At 32.4% G+C, this 22,804-nt stretch overlaps 1 protein-coding gene across 1 annotated transcript in view; it reads right to left on the bottom strand.

The window, feature by feature from the left end:
• Positions 1-615: 615 nt before the first annotated feature.
• The window catches only part of LOC111054890 (synaptic vesicle glycoprotein 2B), a 43,564-nt gene continuing 21,375 nt past the window's right edge, over positions 616-22,804 (bottom strand). The window contains exons 4-11 of the mRNA XM_039428363.1: positions 20,504-20,666; positions 18,816-18,937; positions 13,884-14,128; positions 7,695-7,867; positions 6,280-6,665; positions 2,283-2,442; positions 1,427-1,554; positions 616-858 (exon numbers count right to left, since the gene is read on the bottom strand). Of these exons, the coding sequence (XP_039284297.1) occupies positions 773-858; positions 1,427-1,554; positions 2,283-2,442; positions 6,280-6,665; positions 7,695-7,867; positions 13,884-14,128; positions 18,816-18,937; positions 20,504-20,666 (1,463 nt within the window). The 3' untranslated portion in view covers positions 616-772. The remainder of the gene's footprint in view (positions 859-1,426; positions 1,555-2,282; positions 2,443-6,279; positions 6,666-7,694; positions 7,868-13,883; positions 14,129-18,815; positions 18,938-20,503; positions 20,667-22,804) is intronic.

Below are 22,804 nucleotides of genomic sequence, written 5' to 3'. Positions count from 1 at the left end.
AATATTCACCTCCATCTTTTTTGCTGATGGTGATTCCCATATAAGCTCTAGGCTTGTGCGTTGGTAATGAGGCGGATGATGATGAGAGATAAATGGACCTACAGTTTTAGGTGGGTCCCGAACCACCGGGAAGCTATTTTACAACTCATAAACGGATAAACCTTATACAGAGGATTTGGCTCAAGCGGTCACTCTTCCAATGGGAGTAGCGGACGCATGATCTAATCTCATCGTATCTAAGGCAATAGCTTATCAGCATGACCACTGAGTCAATCCGCTCCCCCCCCCCACCACTTCTATTAATCTCAATACCGCCGTAGAGACAGTAAAATCAATGTGTCTGCAATGGATTAATATTATTTATACACATATACACAATAAATAATTTATTCTAAATAGAGACGATGGATACTAAAATTCATAAAAGCTCCATCACTACCATTATATATAAAATTATATAAATAGTACTATTCTAGTGGGTATAGACTCTGATATTGTAGGCTGGACTAACCACTAGAATAGGTTGAAGGTACCGGTACGGTATTGAAGTATTATATTTTTCTTTATTGCCTCATATTAAATTCGGTATACATTTGGAAATAGCTTAGGCCCATAGCCAATAATATAATTAATTTAATGGAGAGATCAGTGCATAATTTGTACTATAACAACTATAATGTCATGATATCAGTGAGAAGAGAACATACTTTATAACGTATTGTGTGCTTCAGCAATACCGTATTGATAATTTCTTTGGATTGCTTGAAACTTTTCACGGTGTTTGGCTCAGTTTGTCGGTAGATCCTCCTTCTACGAATCTTGGTTTCGATGGTAAGAACATGCTGAGAATTAGAGACACTAGAAAATAAGAAATAGTAATTAAAAATTATTAACAAATTCCAGTAGGTAGGCTACCTTTTTTCCATAAACGTGGAGTTGCCTATTGGATGTATGAGAGAATCAGGTAATATATGGATCGAATAAGAATGACCATGAAAATCATGAATAATTAAAAACCAAGAAAAATGTATTCAATCATTTTTAAAGATTGTTATGAATGACATATAGGCCTAACTTGAATGAAATTCACCTAGGTTGTAGTTTTCTATTATGTTTTTGATAGAAGGTGATAATAATAGTCTATAATCTTTTATATTGAGTTTAATTTCATGGTAAGTATGATAAAATACCGTACCCAAAGTTAGGTGAAGTTTCTTGTATAAGATAAGTTGTATTATGATAATATTGGCATATACTAATCAATGCTGGCCTTTGTATAGCCATTGAGAAAACGTGGAATTTCTCTATTTTCATGCTATACCTATGGCATAACTTACTAGTATGTGAATCTTCTACCATAAATTTCATATTTTCTCCATCAAAATGGAACATTTATAAAAGATTGAAATTCAACAGTTGAACTTACTCAGGAGAGAAAAAAGGTAAGCATAGTGAACAGTAACACAATTACTGTACAGGAAAGCTCCTGCAATTTGGTTAGCTGTCACGGTTCCAAGACGTCCCATCATCAATGATAAGCAGGTCGCCATCGCTCTGAAAATTATTTCAATTAATTATAAATTCAATGTCGGAGAGATATATAATTCGAAATCCTCAGCATGTCCTTGATCCTTCAGTTTCTCTAAATTTAATATTCCTTACTATTTGCATGTTATTTGAATGATCTTACTTGAGTTTGTCGTGCAAATCGATTTCAGGTACCGGTAACCTACTGTCTCTTAATATTCCAAGCCTGACACATATTTTATATCTCAAAAATAATTCAAAAATTGTACATCATAGACCTGTATAATGATGCTATATTGTTTTGTATTCATATAGACGAGAAAGCTATTTTCGAAATAGACTGATTGATTTTTTTTGTAAATTTAAGCTTATCACTCATAACACTTCATGAAAATTGAATTGCAGATTTGTTAATTCTCATATAAATCATAAAGTTACAGCCTAAAAAATCTATTAAACTGAAATTTTGAAAACTTGGCTTATTAAATTGGAGGAACTGGGTGTATTTATTTGTTAGATTTCTCTTTCTTGAAACAGTGAGCTTACAACTTCAATCACTATGAAAATAAACATTTTTTAAAACGCTGGATATTTTTCCCCAGTTTTCATCTATCTTGATGTTTATTAATGTGAGATTCGAATACAATTCCTTAAATACCTGGTACATGAGAATATAATACTAAACTTCTTGAATGAAAATGAAAAAATGTGTTATGTCCAATTAGTTTGTCTAATTTATGATTGAATTAATTTACCTTAGATTGGTTGGGAATAGTTCAACAGTAGCAGCAGTCACTACCGGAAATGAGACATTTGTGAATAAACCCACAACTCCCAGCTCTACAACGAGCAGATCCATGTATTCGAAGTGTATGACAGCCAGTATGCCAGCAATTGAGCACGATATACAAAATCCTATTAATAAAAATATGATTATAGAGAGATTAATAATATTCTTTATATCATTACTACTACTGACAAAGTAATAAATAATATTAAAGTAGTAAATTAATAATAAAGTAACTAATAATATTGAAGTAATAAATTAATAATAAAGTTTCAAGATGGATGTACGAGTGTGTAAAAAACATGATTTGGCATCAATTACCCTCTCATAAGTTAATTTCTCTCTAGAAGGAATCTTTGTCACAAGTTCTCTTGTTGCAAAATTATTCATATTCTCAGAAAATGAGTTTTTGTATGTTTCCATATCAAATGAATAAATATAACTCTATTGAGTAAAATATCGAATCCCTCTGTTCATTTTTATAATGTGTGTCGTTTCAAAAATATTTTAGAAAAAGTCCAACACATTTCATTCGAATTACATGCCTATGTATGAAAATAGTTTATTGCAATTAATAGCCTAGATTCCTTCTTTTTTTTCTGTAGTTGAGAAGTTGATATTGTTGTAATTATTCATAATGAATGATAAAGACTAAGAAATTGCCAAAAGCCACAGATTAACCAAATCTGTGGTTTTTGACAATTTATTAGTCTCTTTCATTCGAGATTCCTTTTTATTTTACAATTAAAATATTTATGAAACATTCAAATACACATCATCATTTTCCAATTTACCTGAGTACAAACAACAGTTCTTTGAGTACAGTAAGCAGAGAATTCGCTTTTCAATATATGGCAATCTCGATTTAGGAATTCAAACGCAGTTATTCCTGATTAGAGATTCAGAGATTTGCTCATGTAGCCTATGTTACAATAAACTGGCTCATACACTTATTAACATTGGATGACAGTGTTGTTAATATTAAACGAATTTCACAAAGTATGATGAATTAATTAATCAATGGAGATTGAATGCAATTTTAATAACGATAATATGATATTGTGATGTAACTACAGTACATGAATCGGCGGTGTTTCAACAAAAATAATTGTCGATTTTCTGAGAAGGATATAATTATAATAATATCCTTTCCATTGTGGAAAGCTATATTCGACTGGGGAAAACTATGAGATTAGGGAAAATAGGGGAATCAGGGGATAGGGGAAATAAGCTCATTGATAGGAGAATTTCAATGATTTTTATAGTTCCACGATATCAACAATAGATTGCCATGATTCTCCAATACCAAAGCGAAAACCTAATATTAGAGACTTACAAAATTGAATATCTGAGAAGTGCCATTAAATTATCACATACTGGTGTTGATAATATTGCTTCATTCACATTCTTTGAAGATTCATGTTTACTAATATCATGATGAAGCTTTTTTATTATTAACTAGCAGGTAACCCGTGCTTCGCAAGGGACTATTAAAACTTGACGTAATGAAATCCAGAAGAATTGAAAATAGGCCTATAAGAATCCTCGGTTGATTAAGAATTTATAAGCAGCATTTCAAGTAAATCAGTCCAGTGTAGTTCAGACGTGATGATGCGTCAAACATAATTTCCCTATCCTCTACACTTGTTTGTATACGTCTTTAAGCCAGTTCTTTCCTCTATTGTAGTATGGAAGATGATAAAGGAAATGAATGAGGATAAATTTTGAAAGGTTTGAGATATCGATGTGCGGTTTTCACCACACCATTTCTCTGGAAATCCTGTATCGGAATCATGTATCATATGATCAGAATTATCATTAATGACCACCTTTCAATTAAAAAAAGAAGTTGGATTCAAAATGGCGGGGAAAATTTGTGTGCGACGGAAAAGCTGTTTTTATAATTCGAAAAGGATCCCCAATCATAATTATCCATCTTCTAATTTCCCTCTTAAGAGAAATGTTCTGCTGCTTCCTTACAACAACTGAAAGCATGACAAATAATTGAAAACTTGACAAACTGAAAACTTGATGCTTGATATCAAATATTGAAGAATTCAAAATAGATTTATAACTATCCTCGGTTAAGCAAGAATCTATATGCAAAATTTCAAGTTAATCAGTCCAGTAGTTCAGACGTGATGATGCGTCAAACATAATTTTTCTATACTACTTTACACCTGTATACGTGTATAATCCAGTTCTTTCATTTATTATAGTATAGAAGATAATAGATGGATGGATAATCATTTTTATTTTACTGAAACATACATTGAATTGATAATCAATTTCATCAACTAACCATAAACACTTCAATTTCCATGTATTTAATTAATAGAACTATATAAATCCACAGTGTAGGTCATATCTAAATTCACAAAGAGTTGGATTGTTGTTGGCAAGAAACATGCTATGCAATGCAGAAATCATTGTTATTCTACTAAAAGATAGGATAAGTTGAATAGTTTCCCTTTCAGAGGGAGTTTTGACAACCCACAAAACTAATTTTTCATTTGAAGATATAACAAAAAGGTGCATATGACCTTATTTATTTGCTCAGCTTGCCAAAATACCCCTCATTCCAATATTAAAATTTTCGACTGACTGTACAGTGATCGAGTCAGTCATTATATCAGGGCTCGAATAATTTTCAAATTTTAATTAAATAAAAATGGAAGAGAATAATTTCTTTATGTAGATATCAACACCTTTATTCAAAGACATAATTATTAAAATAATATGGACATTAACTCCGATTAACAAATCAGCGTTAGTTTTATGGATCAATTCTGTTCCACAAAGATCGGTTAGTTTTTAATTCCCATTAAGTTCTCTGGTTAACAAATCAAGATTTTAACAGTTTCACAATCCGGCAACACTGTAATTTATCCGACAGTGATGTTATTAAAATTATTACTCTAAACAAATGGCAAAATAGTGAGGTTATGTTATTGAAGCGGTGACTATCATTACGCATGAGCCATAAAAATGTTCTGTCTGCCGCCAGTGTAGTCAAAGAAGATCGAAAACTAACCTCAAAAAATCAAAAATTAGAATCTAATTTTGAATGCTAATATCAGCTAAATACTCTTTTCTATTTTATTAATGGATAAAATTCATTCATATATTCAGCTCATACTTTGAATTCTGTAGTTTTTTTACCAAAAACTAATTTTGGAAGACAGCTATCAGTAGGTACCTAATCGGCTTTAGTTGAATTAATTCCCCGTGAATGGCCTGTTAAAATTTTGTCGATTCGGCATTATCTCTTGAAATTTCTTTTTTGTGCAACCAAAATGCTTCAGTTAGCATTAATCTCAATTGAAGTATAGCATTTTATCATGAATAAACGTTAACCAGAATACTTGCAACTGGGGGAAAGTTTTTTCTAAACAGATGTTTTTGAGAAAAATTTTATGTAGCTGTTTCACATCCACCATATTATTATACAGAGTTTGTGAAAATAAAAATATTTATTAATTATCAAGACAATAGGCCTACTATTATTATTTTCATATTTAAAATAAATAGGGTATATTATTGAAAATATTTATCAATTATTATCAAAACAATATTATTGAGGTTAACTGGTATCAGTTAGAAAGCAATAATAGAAACAGATGTTCCATTTTTAATTCCGACCATATGATTTGGTGATTTTTTTAAGAAATCGTTTGATTAATTTTTTATGAAGTTTGAACACTAATTCTGAAAAAAACTAGAAGGAAAATTGAAATTTGGGCTTCCAGGTGCACGAGATTGATATTTTTAGAATCTATGTTCAAAATTTGGAGATCTAAATCATTCCCGTTTTTCCGGTACGGTACCGGTATGCAATCTACAAGTTGACATGTTTTGATGCGAACAAACACAACCCCACTCTCTCTTATTATATTAGATTTTGAGAGATAAAAATTATTGACATGCACACTAAATATTGATTGAATTAGAGATTCAATACTTACCTAGAGCATATTTCCTCTTGACAACATTCATGACGAGCACAATGATTATGAGCAATAAGGCTGACAATGATCCGAGTATTGCTGTTCTCACAAATACAGAGAAGTCCAACTGCCCAATGCATTCAGCAGTCGCTTGGTCAGAGCTTGCCGCTGAAGTTGATGCTGTAAAAATATAACTGGATTCTGTTGTACTACTGACTATTTCACTGTAGTTTGAGATGATGCTCCTCTTCACCGTGTTGTATTTCACGAGTGGTACCTGATCTTTGGAGTGGTAGTGACTCTCCAGTGCAATGCACACTGTTCCATCAGAATCTGGATGTTGGTTCTGATAGATCGCAATTTTATTCAGCACCTCTGGTAGCCACATCATAACACCGCTGTTGCTGTAACATGAATATGATGCAAACGTTTAGAGACATGATTTTTCCCCCAATATCAGGGCCATATTCAAAGACGATATTTGAAAAGCTACTTCTATTTATAAGTAACCTGTAAACTGGAAAAAATGTTTGGAGACGAATTGAAACTAGGCTTAGCGCCTACTCAATTATATTGGAACCACTATAGCTGTAACTAAAATAATATAATTGAGGATAAAGGAGCTAAGACTTCTTGTAAATGAGCACAGAAGAAGTTCATATCATATCATATACGGTATAGACACAACTAAGACTTTTGCGACAAAAATGTATACCCAAAAACTGAACTATTAACCAATAGAAATAATGGACCAAAATAGTTGGATAGAAATGGACTAGGCCTATATCAATCAAAACGAAAACATAAGTAACAGGTACTTATTGTAAATATCTACTTTTTTCTATATAAGTAGAGCTACCACTTTCTGGTGCATTGCATGTTTCAACTCATGAGAGTCATCTACAAAATATTATTGGGATTCAATTTTTGTAAATTTTATTATCATTTCATGTCATAATCCTAAATTTTCAAGAATGTATGTACCTATTTTAAATTCCTTAGGCCAAATAACTTCATGTTCTTGCTATGTGCTTTCTCATTCCCTATCACGGTGAATGATAAGATTTCATTTCAGTACAATCACAATAGTGATGAGCAACCCTACCCTCCACACAATATTTCCATTGCTATTCCTCATGATATATCGGAAAATTATGAGATATTAGCCTTCATGGATATACATGTGTAAACATTGGATGAATAAATAACTAGACATAAATATGAGTTAATTTTCTTTCAATTTATATATTCTCAATAATAACAGATTCAAAAATGAGTTACATTTATTCTAAAAGTGTATATTATGCTTAACTTCTTAATGAAATTTACTTAGAGCAATATCCATACTTTTTCCACCTGAGCCTCTACTACACTTTCAGAAATACAAAATAGAGTAGAGAATCCAAAATACTCGTAGTTAGAACAATGCTTACCAGAAATATATGAGGAATTGTAATGTGCAGACAAGGAACAAGCTGAACCTCAATGGTGCCTTGAATAGTGGAACAGTTTGTGCCAAAATTAGCTTGCCAATAGATGATACACTACTTTTGCCATTGACATCCAGATGACTAGAGAGCCTGTCCTCGATTATAATATCACCAATCTGTAAAATGCATAACTGAATAAATTTTATAAAGGTAGCCTACTACTACTATATAGAATATTAGTACCGGTAGTGGTTTCTCAAATAGGCCGACATAGGTATCAAGTATATCATCCGGCCAGCTAAACAATGGAAGACCTCAACAAAATTCAAACAAGTGTATTATAATCAATTCCTTACTCTCATTATTTTCATTATACTTCAATCAATTTGAGTTCAGGACTCATTTTAAGACTACCATATCGAATTTCTGATTTGGAGTGATAATGATGATTAACTACGGTTACCTATACTTGATGATGTGTTTGTTGTTTTCATCATGGGTTCCATCAAAAGTAGCGATAATTCTATGATACATTCATATTCAAGACTCTCTAGTCAGCTCTCCATTATGAGAAAAATCAATAGAAATCAAAACATTAATCTATTATTGAATACAATTACAATACCTGACGGTTCATCATTAAGAATTTATTGGAAAATGTAAAGGCTCAATAGAATATAATTCTATTAATATAAAACACTAGCAGTGCACCAGTGCTTCGCTACGGGAATTGAGAGATAAGATTATTCTTGTGAAATATTTATAATCCAAATTCTACCAAAATCGTTATAATAGTTTTTGATATCCATCATACAAACAAAAATTGATTGCTGAATATAATTGGAATAATACATAAATATAGTCTTATCACTGTCATAGAATTTTGTATCCGGAAAGGTGCTCTCCCTAGATGAAAATGTTAATATATGATATCTATATATATAATGTTCGCATCTCAAGCAGTTTTATTGGATTGGATACGGGGAAAAGAATAATGTACATGCTGTAGGAGCCGAAATACACCTAGCTAAAGGTCTGTTTCAAGTTTCATTCACATATACATTATTTATATGATACTTGGTTACAGACCCGAAAATCGTTGTCAGTAAGTGTGATTAGTTGAGTTGCTATCACCTCACTTTGAAGAACACATTCGACACTGTTGAAAAATATACATTCAACTGCGTATTTTAAAGAGCAATCAAGTTAGCGATGCCTTATGGTGTCACCCAGTTGCTCTCTTTATGTACACATCTTGATATCAGGGAATATGTTTCTTGAATAATGCAATGTTTTAGAATTACATTGCCAAAAATTTTATAATAACAGCTGTTGATTTCCTCTCTTCCTCTCTCTCGTTTTCGACAAACGATGGAAATTTCTGTTTCAATCAGCTGCCACTTAGATGATCAATTTTTCCTCTCAAGTTATCTCAGAGATGAGGCTCAAATTTTTGTATCACAAACCTACTATTTGCTAGGGGCATCTTATAATATGCCTTCTATCGGCAATAAATAAATAAATTGGGCCACAAATTGGCATGAAAATAATTGAGTCAAATCATTTGAATAATTAATTGATGTGTTGGGAGTGCTCTGTAGAGTAGTAGACTAATTGCAGCGAATTTTGTGGAATACTGGGCGGGGCTTAAGAGTCGACCTCGACTGTATTCATTGGCAATTAATATTTCCCGTTGACAGTTATCAAATTAGCAGTGATCATGTTATTTTTGATTTTGTTCTATGCAATTGAAAATTGAAGTGTAAATTTAGTTTATTTGGAATTTTTTGACTCTGGGATTCATGGATCTCATGCTTATTCTGGTTTTTCTTGGCATAGCCTATCGCTTACTTTTCGTTCCACTTATCTAAAAGTGTGAAAGCAGCCAATCCACTGATTCTTTCTTCCAAATCCATTCATAATAGTTAATATAATATCTATTGTGGCTGATTTCTCATGTCCTAAACTTTACTATCATACATATTGAGTGGGATCATTTTAATGTGAATTTTCATAGTTCTGAATAGAGTTTACTCAATCACTTTGATTATTGACTACCAATATATGATTTCTTTCTTCAATCTTCAATTGAAACCAAAAGCTTAGGGATGTAAATTAACATGTAACTCAATTTAATTTCTATCTCATTGACAACTTTAGTATTTTCTGAGTATCTAGTATTTAATGTATCAATATCAATAGGTTTGTCTTTTATCATGTAATGACATTATGAAAGGAAATAGGAGCAGCTACTTTGATTGGTTCTCGTGGTATTTAGTCCGGATTAGGAATTGAGGTACAGTGAAACTGGCTCTCTCAAGGCCATGGCTGCATACAAACATGGAGTACGAGAGGAACCAATACAACAGAACCTGAGGTAATTAGTCGCATTTCTATCACCTCACAATGAACATTACAATCAACTACCATAATATTTGGAGAGATCGATTTTAAATTTCTTTTGCTATCATCCGGTCACTTTTTGTACCTATTCTTCCATAGATGCTCCATGAATACTGCAATGTCTTGAAATAAGGTCGCCGAATTTGGTAATTCAACTACAACTATTATAATATAATTATATTTAACTTGCTCACACTCTCTTACGTTTTCAACAGACTATGAGAAAGTTTTTTCTGATCAGCTGCTAATTGAGGGACCAATAATCCTTTCTCAAGAAACTTCAGCGAATTTTACCAGAGTTGAGACCTGTTCCAAAAATTTTTTGTTTCAAACCCACTATATTCCTGTTCAAATTAAAATGATCAGAGCCGTTTTTGAGATCCGTCCGGCATACATACATATCCACAAACACACATATTCAAACAAAGATGTCAAACATAATAATTGAAATTGAAACAGTAGTGATCATCAACATTATTATCCTCATTCTGACCTATAGTGATCAAATTATAGTAAGAATCACATGAATGTGTCAGCATTGTTTGAATGGGGAGCATTGATGCTATTAACCCTTTTAGATGCATGATTTTTTGTAATAAGTTGATATTTTTTTATTGCTTAGACAGTAGTCTTAATAAAGCTGAAAAAAATGGTAAAAAAATTGTTGGGTGCCTAAGCATTATTATACTAAAAAAACTGGTATGTTGCATATATGCAACATCATGGACATCTAAAAAAATAGTTTGACTTTTTACTTTTTTTTCAATTTTATGACCGCATAGAATCACTGAGTCTCTGGTTAGTCCTCTTTCTTCGTTTATTCGCTTCAATTCTCTTCCTCTCTGCACAGTACCTTTTCATTCTGTCAGATCTTTCTTTTCTCAATTCATCTGAACAAACCTGTTGCCTTCTCCTAATTTATTGTTTTTATAGATAAGATCCTCTTTCTGTCAGTGATGGTTTCCCTATAGATTTTTGTGCGATTTTTGACATCGTGAATAGTTGAATTTAGTTCTGATATGTCTTTTTTTATTTCCACAAGCCAAGGAATTTGGGGCTCTGTCTGTACTCGCACTCATGCATTTTTCAATAAGTCTTCTTAACAATCGATTCGCTGGGGTTCTGAAAATATGTCCAAAGAAAGAAATTCTCTTTTTGTGCATTGCGTCAGTTATTGGTTCGATTTCTCTATAGATCTGTTCTCTTGGAAGGAGTCTGAACTGGTTGTCAACTACATGTTTTTTGTTTATGCAGGTTCTAAGAATCCATCTTTCAACTCTTCTAGTTTCTTCAATTCCATTTCCATCAATATTGAAAAGTGTTTCACTGCAATACATTGCTTGTGATCTTAGAACTGCCTTGTAGTGTTTCAATTTTGTATGAATGGAAAGACTTTTTCTCTTATAAGAGTCCCTAGTTACATGCTTCTTACCCTTTAATGCATGGTGTCGCATATTTGAGACAAAAAAGTGAGGTATAGGATTAGAAAAATATGTATTGATATTTAAATTAGACTACGAAATTATTAGAATCTTATTTTTACTGTTTGAATAAATAGCCTACTGTGAAATAATAAAAAATGTCTGTTAGTACATAACTGTTAAGTGAAACAAATGAAAAGTGAGGTGTAAAATCAAAAATATGTGGCCTATTAATACTCAAATTAGGCTAGGTCATTCACAAAATATTATTTCTACTTTTTAAAAATATCAGATAACTACTGCCATTAGGTATCTCTAAGTCCGTGGAGAAAATAGCATCAAGAATTTGCTCATCAGTTAGTCCTTCACGATTGAAAAGTAAATCATCTAGTTTATCCCATGTTCTTCAAATCACAAGTAAAGTAATCATACTAACTAAATAATAGAAGTTAAAACAATATAAATTATAAAAATACTATTTAGCACTGACCCTAAACTACAGAACTCAAGAAATAGACAGTATAAACAGAAAACTAACCTCAAAATGACAAGCGTGAAAAACAGCAGTTGGAGTTCCATATAATTATGATGTTGCATAAATACCAATGTGCTACAGACCCTTTTTTTACTTTAGGAAATAATGGTATAGCAAAATGAAATATTATGTGGTAAGATATTGTTACTAACATATCTTCAACCGAATAACATTTTCAAGCATTATAAAAATCATGCAATGATTCATGATTTTTCAAAACGCTCGTTTTTATCAAAATGTCGCGCGACATTCATAAAAGTTAAAGGTTTCCATGACAGCAATATTTCTAACAAGCCAAACTGAATTTTAATGCATCTAGTGGCGATGTGGTGAACAATCTCAACTGAAGAAGTGTTACAGATATGCACATCATGATTACAAACTCCACATTTGATGAATATGTCTTTAATAACTGGAATTTCGGTTTGTCTCAGATATGCTACAGCATGCATTTTGGTTGAGGAATACTGACAGTTTCAAGTAAATATCAACGAACTGTTATGCATATTCTCCAATATTTTTATCGAAAGCTACCTTCTTTTTCTTTGGTAAAACAATCAATTTTTGGGAATAATTGTTAGGCTACATGGGAAAAGCGCCCTACTTCTATGGAAGATATTTTTAAATTGGGAAACGCAACAACAGCTATTTGGCCGTTTTAATAAATAACCCCATGTTAAATTTTGGCCGAATTTCCTCATTCTTTGTGAACAGATCCCACAACGTACACTTCTGAAGTTTTAAAAATACCCTTCATATATCATACTGAATTATTGAAATTTCATCGAAATTGTTTAAGGAATTTTTGCGATCTGTCGGATATATAAACAAAATTAGTCCAGATAGAAGCAACTCCCGTCGTGAAATGTTGTTTTATGAAACATGAGAATCTTCTATACCCCCAGGAATAGCTCTGATTGAAGCAGCAGTGCCCAATGAATCTTTTCTCAATAAAATGCATTTTGGTTAGTTCTTCAGCTTAATAAAGTCAACTCAATTTAATGCTAACCTGACAAAGTGATTAATAATTTAGATGCCAGTTCACAATTGTTTCGAAGAGGTACTCTCTCTAGATTAAAGTTCTATAGTAACATAATATTATTATGATATTGACATTTACAATTATTATAACTAGTAGTTCTGTGAACAGTAGACCTCACGCAGTATCCTCATCCACAAGTACCTGATTGAAACTAGATACCTTATGGAAATACAGCAATAGACTGGCTTCTCCACACATCTGTGTAATCACTTGTCAGATGATTTATGATGAATAATTCTATAGTCTGATTTTTACTCTCATATTGGCATATGAAGGAGGCTCCGTTTTCCTCTTTATTATCCTTGAAATGCAAAATTTCCAAAAACCTTGTATATACGTCCCTTACTAAACCCTTAATAACCACCCTTAGAGTTGAAATATCGCGAAAAGATTTCTTAGTGAGCACCTAGGACTTATCAGGAAGCTATATTCCAAGTTTTGTTGCAAACCATCCAGTACGGTAGTTCTCCAGAAATCATGATCAATGAGTGAGTCAGTGAGATAAGAATTTCATAAGTATAGATTCATTACTTTTTCGCTGGGTATTTCCAATATAATTTTGAATTGTATTTTGTATAATATTGTAAAACCAAAACCATTTTGGCTTTTTTATATAAATTGCATCTTTATTGCAGATTATTTATTCCATGATTTTTAAAAACTAGAAACAAAACTGTTTTTTTCATAAATATAAATGATAGCCTACATAGATAGACAAACAATAGACAGAAATGGAAAAGTATTCCAAACAGTATTGGGTATTGATGATTTGATAAGTTTATTCAGCCTACCACTAACTCATCTCCTGGCTTTCCTGTGTTCTTGTTGTAGATCCAGCGAATGACACTCATAGCTTTCTCTTTATCGTTCTTGGCCAGATGAAACTTCGGACTTTCTGGTAGCAGGAAGAGCCACAATGAAGTAACCAAACTAGGGATGCCACACAACGCATAGAATAGCCTCCAAGAATTGTATACTATTTTCCCGGAGAAGAGTGGTAGTTGGAAGTCGAGAGAGTAGACCAGAAAAGCGGCTCCTGTATTGGAGAAAAGGAAATCGTAAAATATAACTCCCCTTGAACAATTTGAAAATATGTAAGTATATCTATAGATTGGCATTTTCAGTTCAATATCTTTCCCAATGAAAAACTTTCTATTGATCTGTTACATTGTATTTTCCATCATGATTTGCGATTTATATATGATTTATTTTCACAATGTATGAATTCAGGGCTACTTTCTTGTATTTATGAAATAGAATCATAGTACCCTTTAAAATTAATAAAATGATAGAACAGAAATTCATTTTATAATATTGAATCATTTATTTATATACCAGGTTATCATAAAAGAATGGTGCGGTATCAGTAATTCGTAGGAAGATTGTAGGGAAATTTTAAAATGTTATATTGGTATCTCTGAAAGCCTCTAACCTAAAAGTTTGTTTATAAGCTGTTCTAACCTCAACATCAGTTCTTGTACTGTTGTTGCGGTGAGATTAGTGAGTTACTATGTTCTCGGTTAAGATAAAGCAAAATTTGATTTGATCTTTAATAGTCTATGAATATTTTATTAATTTTAAAGGGTACTATAATTCTATTCTATAAGTGATTCATTTTATTCTCAATATTAACAATCAATTGTTATTTGGGAGTCAAGTCAACATAGGTCTCTATTAATATATATACTAGCAGGTAGCCCGTGCTTCACAAGGGTCTATTTTGAAACTTGACAAACTGAAAACTTGACATAATGAAATCTAGAAGAATTGAAAATAGACCTATAAGAATCCTCGGTTAATTGATAAATCATATGCAACATTTCAAGTGAACCTGTGCAGTAGTTAAGAGGTGATGATGCGTCAAACATAATTTTCCTATCCTTTACACGTGTATAAGCCAGCTCATTCTTTCATCATAGTATAGAAGATGATAGATGTATAGGAATTTAATTTGATGATTTCCCATGTTGGAATTGATTAAATGGAACTGAATGAATGATGAAATAATTTTAATGTTCGGAATCTCAAAATTTATTTCTGAATACTCCGTACTGATGAGCTGTCGAATGCGTTGCTCCTCTCGGAAGCGGATAAACGTTCAGTGTAAGTGCACGTCCAGTGCCAACATCTATTATCAAATTTTTGGTTGGGATCGATTTAGTATGTTATTGTGAGCACAAAATCACAAAAATTAAACAGCGCTCACTATTGTTTTTAAATAAACTAAGTTCAAAGTAGCACAATTTTACATGCATTTAACCTATGAGTAGCAGCCATTTTGATTATTTAAATCATAAAATTATGATATTTCTAATCTGAGTTTTCCTAACTCAAAGCTTTTCCTAACCTATAAGCTTTCCTAACCTAAAGCTTTTCCTAACCTACAGCTTTTCCTAACCTTAGCTACTTATAGGTTAAATGCATGTAAAGTTCTGCTACTTTGAACTTAGTTTATTTTAAAAACAATAGTGAGCGCCGTTTAATCATAAAATTATGATATTTCTAATCTGAGTTTTCCTAACTCAAAGCTTTTCCTAACCTAAGCTTTCCTAACCTAAAGCTTTTCCTAACCTACAGCTTTTCCTAACCTTAGCTACTTATAGGTTAAATGCATGTAAAGTTCTGCTACTTTGAACTTAGTTTATTTTAAAAACAATAGTGAGCGCTGTTTAATTTTTGTGATCTTGTGCTCAAAATAATATACTAAATCGATCCCAACCAAAAATTTGATGAAAGGTACGTTGGCACTGGACGTGCACTTTAGTCAAACTTTCAATAATCTTGTCGCACAAGAACGTGTATGGATTGAGCGGAGGAGGGTTTGCAATAACGTCCTCAACGTTGGTCCAATTGAGACACAACATGATGGAATTTGGTTATCTCGTTTACGATGTTGGACAGTGTAAACTGGGATTCTGCCTGAAGGAACCAAAAACGAGGTTTGTCCAACCAAAATGATGGCAGCTTCATGTACTGCATGTACTGCATGTACATCATGGCACCTGATGTACTTCGTGGTTTTGAATGGCCTGCTGAAATTGTGCATCAAGTTCACGCAGATCCGCAATTTGTTCATCCATCATGACTCAAATACTCTTGCAAATATTTCTGAAAATTCTTGCTTTTCAATCGTTGGGGTCACCAATATAGGAATTTAATTTGATGATTTTCTATGTTGGAATTGATTAAATGAAGCTAAATGAATGATGAAATAATTTTAATGTTTGGAATCACAAAATTGAACTCTGAATAAATATGAAAATAAAACTGTTACAAGTGATAAACAAACTACCTATGCTAGTTGAAAACATCACAGGTGGCGGTGGCAATCATATGATTCGCCACAGATGGATTATCAGTATCTTTGAATTAGAATAACTTTTGAAAGGCTTGAGATATCGATGTGCGGTTTTCACCATACTTCCACCATATTTTCTCTTTAAATCCTGTATTGGAATCATGTATTATATGACCACCTTCCAATTTAAAAAAATGAAGTTGGATTCAAAATGGCGGTTCGAGAATGGTGGACAAAATTTGGGTGCGACGGAAAACCTGTTTTCATTATTCGAAAAGGATTCCCAATCATACCTATCTTCTAATTCCCCTTACAAAAGATATGTTCTGTTGCTTCCATACAACAACTGGACTGGAAGCATGACAAATTGAGAACTTTTTGAACTGAAAACTTGATGTAATCAAATATTGAAGAATCGAAAATTGGCCTATAACCATCTCCAGTTAATTAAGAATCTATAATACACAAAATTTCAAGTTAATCAGTCCAGTAGTTGAGACGTGATTATGAGTCAAACATAATTTTCCTATTCCATACGTGTACAAGCCAATTCTTTCCTTAATTATAGTATAGATTATCATGTTGCTTTGACCTGTGAACTGTATAAATGTCTTGGAACATCTGAAGGTGTGACCACACATGCTGAAACAAACCTTGAACCGTGCAGCAAACCATGCATTCGCGCCTTTCAGCGAACATGAGCTGTTAAAAATTCGCTGTACCGTACTCCGAACCGTTCGCCGTGCCGCTCGCCTCTGTTTTAACTGTTCGCCATACGGTAAACTTTTCAGCCAGTCAGATACCATCAATTCATCACTAATATACTTTATTTTTCATAAAAAATGTGACAAACCCTAATCAGAGTCCTCGATTACAAGTCACCGCGCAGTTTGCTCTACAATTTTGGCTATCCATCACAAGTTTAAATATATGTTTACACGTTCGCAAACATGAATACAGAAATATATGGGCCTTTCTTCATTTGATTAGATTCATGCTTTGAACAATTCATTGTTACAAATGATGAATTGATGAGACCTGATAAATATTTTCTAATTCAAATAAAATGACTTCTGCGATAATAATGAATGGATAAATACTAATATTAAAATATTGTTGACCAAGAACTCAGTACAACGACAATAATTAATTCAACTAATTTTGTAGGCCTACCGATGAAATTGTAATCTTTTTCTTCTATTGATAATCGATTTCATCAACTAACCATAAACACTTCAATTTCCATGTACGGTATTCAATTAATAGAACTATATAAATCCACAGTGTAGGTCATATTATCTAAATTCACAAAGAGTTCGATTGTTGTTGGCAAGAAACATGCTATGCAATGCAGAAATCATTGTTATCTTATTAAAAGATAGGATATATAAGTTGGATAGTTTCCCTTCCAGGGGGAGTTTTGACAACCCACAAAACTCATTTTTCATTTGAAGAAATATCGAAAACGTACATAGGACCTTATTTTTTGGTTCAGCTTGCCAAAATACCCCTAATTTCAACTGACTGTAAAGTGAGTCAAACATTCTATCAGGGCTTCAATAATTTTGAAATTGTAATTGAATAAAAATGAAGGAGAATTATTTATTCATGTGAAAATATCAACACCTTTATTCAAAGACATATTAACTGCATGCGTATTCATATTGCCGATAAAGCATTGATAAAATTGTAGATGTTTATTTAGCACTTTGTCTCGAAAAACTGTTCTTGCTGAAAAATTGATGATCCATGCCACGTGTAGGCCTATACATTTTTGAGATTTTGAGATATTGAGATTTGAAATTTTGAGGAGATTAATTATTGCGGTATGCAAAGACCTTAAAGATGCATAGACTCACATGCAGCGCTAGTGTCGTACTTGGAATTATTGAAAACGGCCATCGAGGGGGCAACCTATAACTTAAGATTATTACATACCAATGCCTTTGTATTCTATAATATTACAAATATATAGATATAATTTCTCGTGCTAAAATACCCCAATGGCGGCCTTCAATTTCAAGTAAGAGCTATCATTGGGAAGGCATAGGCATTGTGGGTCTATATCTCTTGAAGGTCTTTGGAGGTATGCAATCCACAAGTTGACATGTTTTGATACGAACAAACACAACCCTACTCTCTCATATCATATAGATATTTCTTTCAATTCTCATTTGAACTACAATAGTTCAATGAATAAGTTGAAGATTATCATTGTTGAATAGTGATAAAAAACTATAGATTACATTTAATACATGTTTTAACCCGGATGTTATTGGAATAGGGTATTTTCCAATTAATGAGATACTATAGGCTATATACTATAATATACTATGATATACTATAGACCTTCTCCATTCTGACTTGTATGAAGTAATATGTGCACTGTATATACGGTATATATTGAGCTTTAAAATCTACTGACCTGGTAAAATATAATACAAATTGACAGCTATGAATGAAGCAATTAGCAAGGATTGATTCCTATAACGTTTTGTATGAAACTCTCCAATGTAAGCATAAGCTGATACAACACCTCCACAGGATCTGCAAGTTGAAATAATGCAATAATTACTAATCACATCTCACTCTTCGCAAAGTTTCATAACAAAAATGACTAAAAAAGAAAATTTGGCTTATGTTTTAATACTCAAAACATGAGTATCGTAGTTCCTGAAAATCACATTCAACACAGGATGATGAATAATTCATCCCCATGATAATAAGCTATTAAGCTAATTATACAGTGATTGATCTGACAGGGGTGTTTCTCCCTCAAGGCTAAGGAGGCACCCCACCTAAACATCTCAAAGTCAGTACTAGTGTTTAATACTGATTGGTTTAATACTGTACAATATATAAGTATTTATTATTCAATATTTAATATTCGTCAAAATTCAGTATTTAGCCTCGGATTCGAGCCACCACACAAAAAAATGCCTCCTAAACAATAAGGTTGTCAGTCGCTATTTTAGGTTACTGCTAACCTTTTTTGGAGCCCCAACAATTCTTTTTGAACCTCTTCTCCCCTTTACAAGAATTTCGAGGACACTGCCTGGGTGTACTAGAACTGACAGTAGAGTACCATTTACTTGCGTGATTTTGGTCGTGGAGGAACGCAGCATGAATCCCATCTGCTGGCTGTCTCAACACATAGGACTGTTATGTACAATAAGTCGTTCCTTGTGACAGCCTGTAGTTTGTAGAATTCTTTGCCTGCTAAGGCTAGTTGAGGGACATCGTCGGTTCGGCGCGGCTGTCTTGTGGTGGATCAGAGGTGGTGTACTCGGCTGAAATGCTCCCTAACTCGTAACTTAAGTGTGTATGTGTGTGTGTGTGTGTTCCTCTCTTTCTTCCTTCTTTCTCTCTTCCTTATTTATTTTATTTTTCTTTTCCCTTCTTCCCTTACTTCTACCAGAGTAATCTATGGATTTGGACTGAACATTCTCCACTGTATTTACTTTTCTCTTCGTCCTTTTGTATAATTTCCTTTTACAAACTTAAATTCGAAAGAAATTCCAATTTTCTTTTTCTTTTGAAAGAGTTTTCCTATTTTATTTTTATTTTTTCTCGTTACTTTTTTTTGTTGAAGTTATTGTTTTCATTAATTTCAATCTATGGTTTATGCTGTTTGTTTTTCTTGTAACTTTGTAACTCAGAATTGTATGGATTAAGTGTAAGAGAGGGCCGGCTGCATTCTAACTTCGCCCTCCTAGGATTTTAATAAAGGCAGCAATTCAATTCAATTCCTCACCACCTGTAGGCAACCCTGATCGAATTTTAACAATAATGAAAATCATTTTCATGGATGTGAAACATGGATTGTAAGATTCATTGAAAATATCCCAAATTATTGTCAATAAGAATGAATTTTCTAATATTATAGGCTTTAGACCTATTATTGGAGTAAATAATGCATGCGGATCAGAATAAATTGAATGAGAAGAAGATTAATGGAATGAATGTGAATTAATTCATTCTACTATAATTTCCCAATAATAATAAGTTAGAGACAAAAAACACATATTTGAATTCAATATCAACAATTCAAAATTTTTGTGAGATGAATATCGGTAATAGTTTCGAGTAGGCTATGTAGGCTACGCTACTTACGAGATTCCGTTTAGTAGTCTCACTACAAAGAAGAACCAAAAGTCAGGAGCAAAACTATTTACAAGATACAAAATGCCATCAACCAATAGACACCTCGAGAGAATGAATCGTCTTCCAAGTGTGTCTGACAATAGTCCCCAAATGTGACAGCTGATTATGATTCCTGAAAATAAAAACTTCTCTTCAATAATTTTGTTCTTTGATTATTCAAGATAATTATTTGTATTTCTACTTGGCCAATATTGTAGCTTGAATACTAGCGGCCGTGAATTTCACAAACAATAGGCCTACGCATATTCAATTGAGTTGAGTTCTTAATAAAATCTATAAATTGTAGATTTTTGGTATTCTCCCTCCTTTTATCTCAAGGATAATCAAAATTTGTCTCTGATTATCAAGAGAATATTCTGGATTTATTTTAAAAAATAGTGTCACGTTATTTTTTATAGTTAAATAACGATTAGCCTCCTGCTTGGCATCAATCGGTAGAGCATGAAATATTTTAATAATTATGAAAATCAGGTCGTGGTTTTTTATAGGATACAGTCTCACTTTAGTAGGACATGTTCTTGTCATCATACATTAATGGGCTCATACAGGAGCTTATAAAAATAATACTGATAATTTATTAGAAAAAAATATATATGGTACTTATCCTATAGTATTGAGGAATAAAAATAAATCGCACACCATAAACAATTTGATACATATATTAACAAATATTGCAAAAAATAAATCAGAGCAAAAAATATATAATATAAGATAGAACAATAATCGAAATCAATAAAATATCACAGGCCAATACTATTCTTAAATTTTATAGCACGAAACGTTACCATGTGCTTTCATTTTTATGATCATATGCATTCATTTGCATGTAGCTGCGATATCAGCTTGCTAATACCTGTCGACTTGGACAATTCTATTTAAACTAAATTCTTAAAATCAGCATGACAAATTGACAAACAAGTAATCCAAATATATATATATTAAATTCTATAGTATCTAATAGATTTCTTCGTAATAAATATATTTTTTATCTCAGGGTGTGAGATTTCGGCACCTGAAGAAATAAATAGAGCAATTCATCTAGTGAATCAGAGCTACAATAAACTATCGCAAATTATATTGCAGAAATTAATGATCATATGAATATTGTATTAACAGCCTAGATTTTATACTTCTTTGATTGATAGATCTTCCAATATATGAATTGATTCGTTACTTTCTAATAAAATACCTTTTATACTACATTTACTTGCGCAAGTATTTTTACCAAATTCTTAATTTATAAGAAACCCTTTCAACGAGCTAGCTTTGATTCTTATGTAATTTCGAAGCACTGAGGGCGCCCTATCACTATTTCAATATTTTTCACTCACGTGCCGGAATTTTCTTATGAGCTGCTGATGTCGATCCAACTCCTGGTGGTCCTGGATTATTGTAGCCGGAGTCGTCTCTTCCAAGGGGTTACAAAATTATTTAAAAATGACTTTTGCTCTATAAGAGCATCACAAAGTCTTATAAGAAATTTAGTAATTCAATTCAACTTCAAATTATTACAAGGTATTACGCTCTATAATTTTTGGTGACCTCTCATGGTGGTAGTTGGCAGGCGAGTGTGGTTCTCGTTTCTCAATTTTACAAATTCTCATTGCCGATTTCTGAATTTGCATAAAATTTGAATATTCTATTCCTCCGCCATTCAAGGCTCAAATAGACCGTACTAAAATATTAAATTATTACTTTTGTTATATATTCAATAATTACTTTGCCTTCGGGCCATATCCAAAACATGGACTACACAACAATTTTTTACAAATTTTTATTATTTGTAGAAATATATACAAATATTTTTGAATCGGCTCACTAATGCCGCCTGTCAATTGCCGCTATTTGATTGGTGCATGCAAATTATTACAGTATTCATGCGCCCAGTAACCTCCTACTTCCTTAATACATTTAATTATTTTTGTTGTGTTTTCAAATATGCTCTTTACATGCTAAGTAATTTTTCATAGATTATTAGTTGTTTCATACATTACAATAATTAGCCACGTGAGACTTTTAGTTCCTCAAATTGCATACTGTTTTGCCACAATAAATGTCTGCCAAGGTGTTTGGTCAGATTCTACGTTGTATGGCTCGGTCGATCGTTAGGTCGCCGATCAGTAAATATTTTATGCCTAACCTCAATTTTCAATATTTTATATAATATTATATAGTAGCAAAATTTATTCCCATTCCTCTCAGGCTGTTGCACAGTTTAGCCAGGACGTCTGATATTATCTAATCTTTATG

Source organism: Nilaparvata lugens, chromosome 5 (assembly GCF_014356525.2).
Source record: "Nilaparvata lugens isolate BPH chromosome 5, ASM1435652v1, whole genome shotgun sequence".
NCBI lineage: Eukaryota > Metazoa > Arthropoda > Insecta > Hemiptera > Delphacidae > Nilaparvata > Nilaparvata lugens.
Note: the sequence above shows the minus strand (reverse complement) of the source record. Positions and strands in the feature narration are given on the sequence as shown.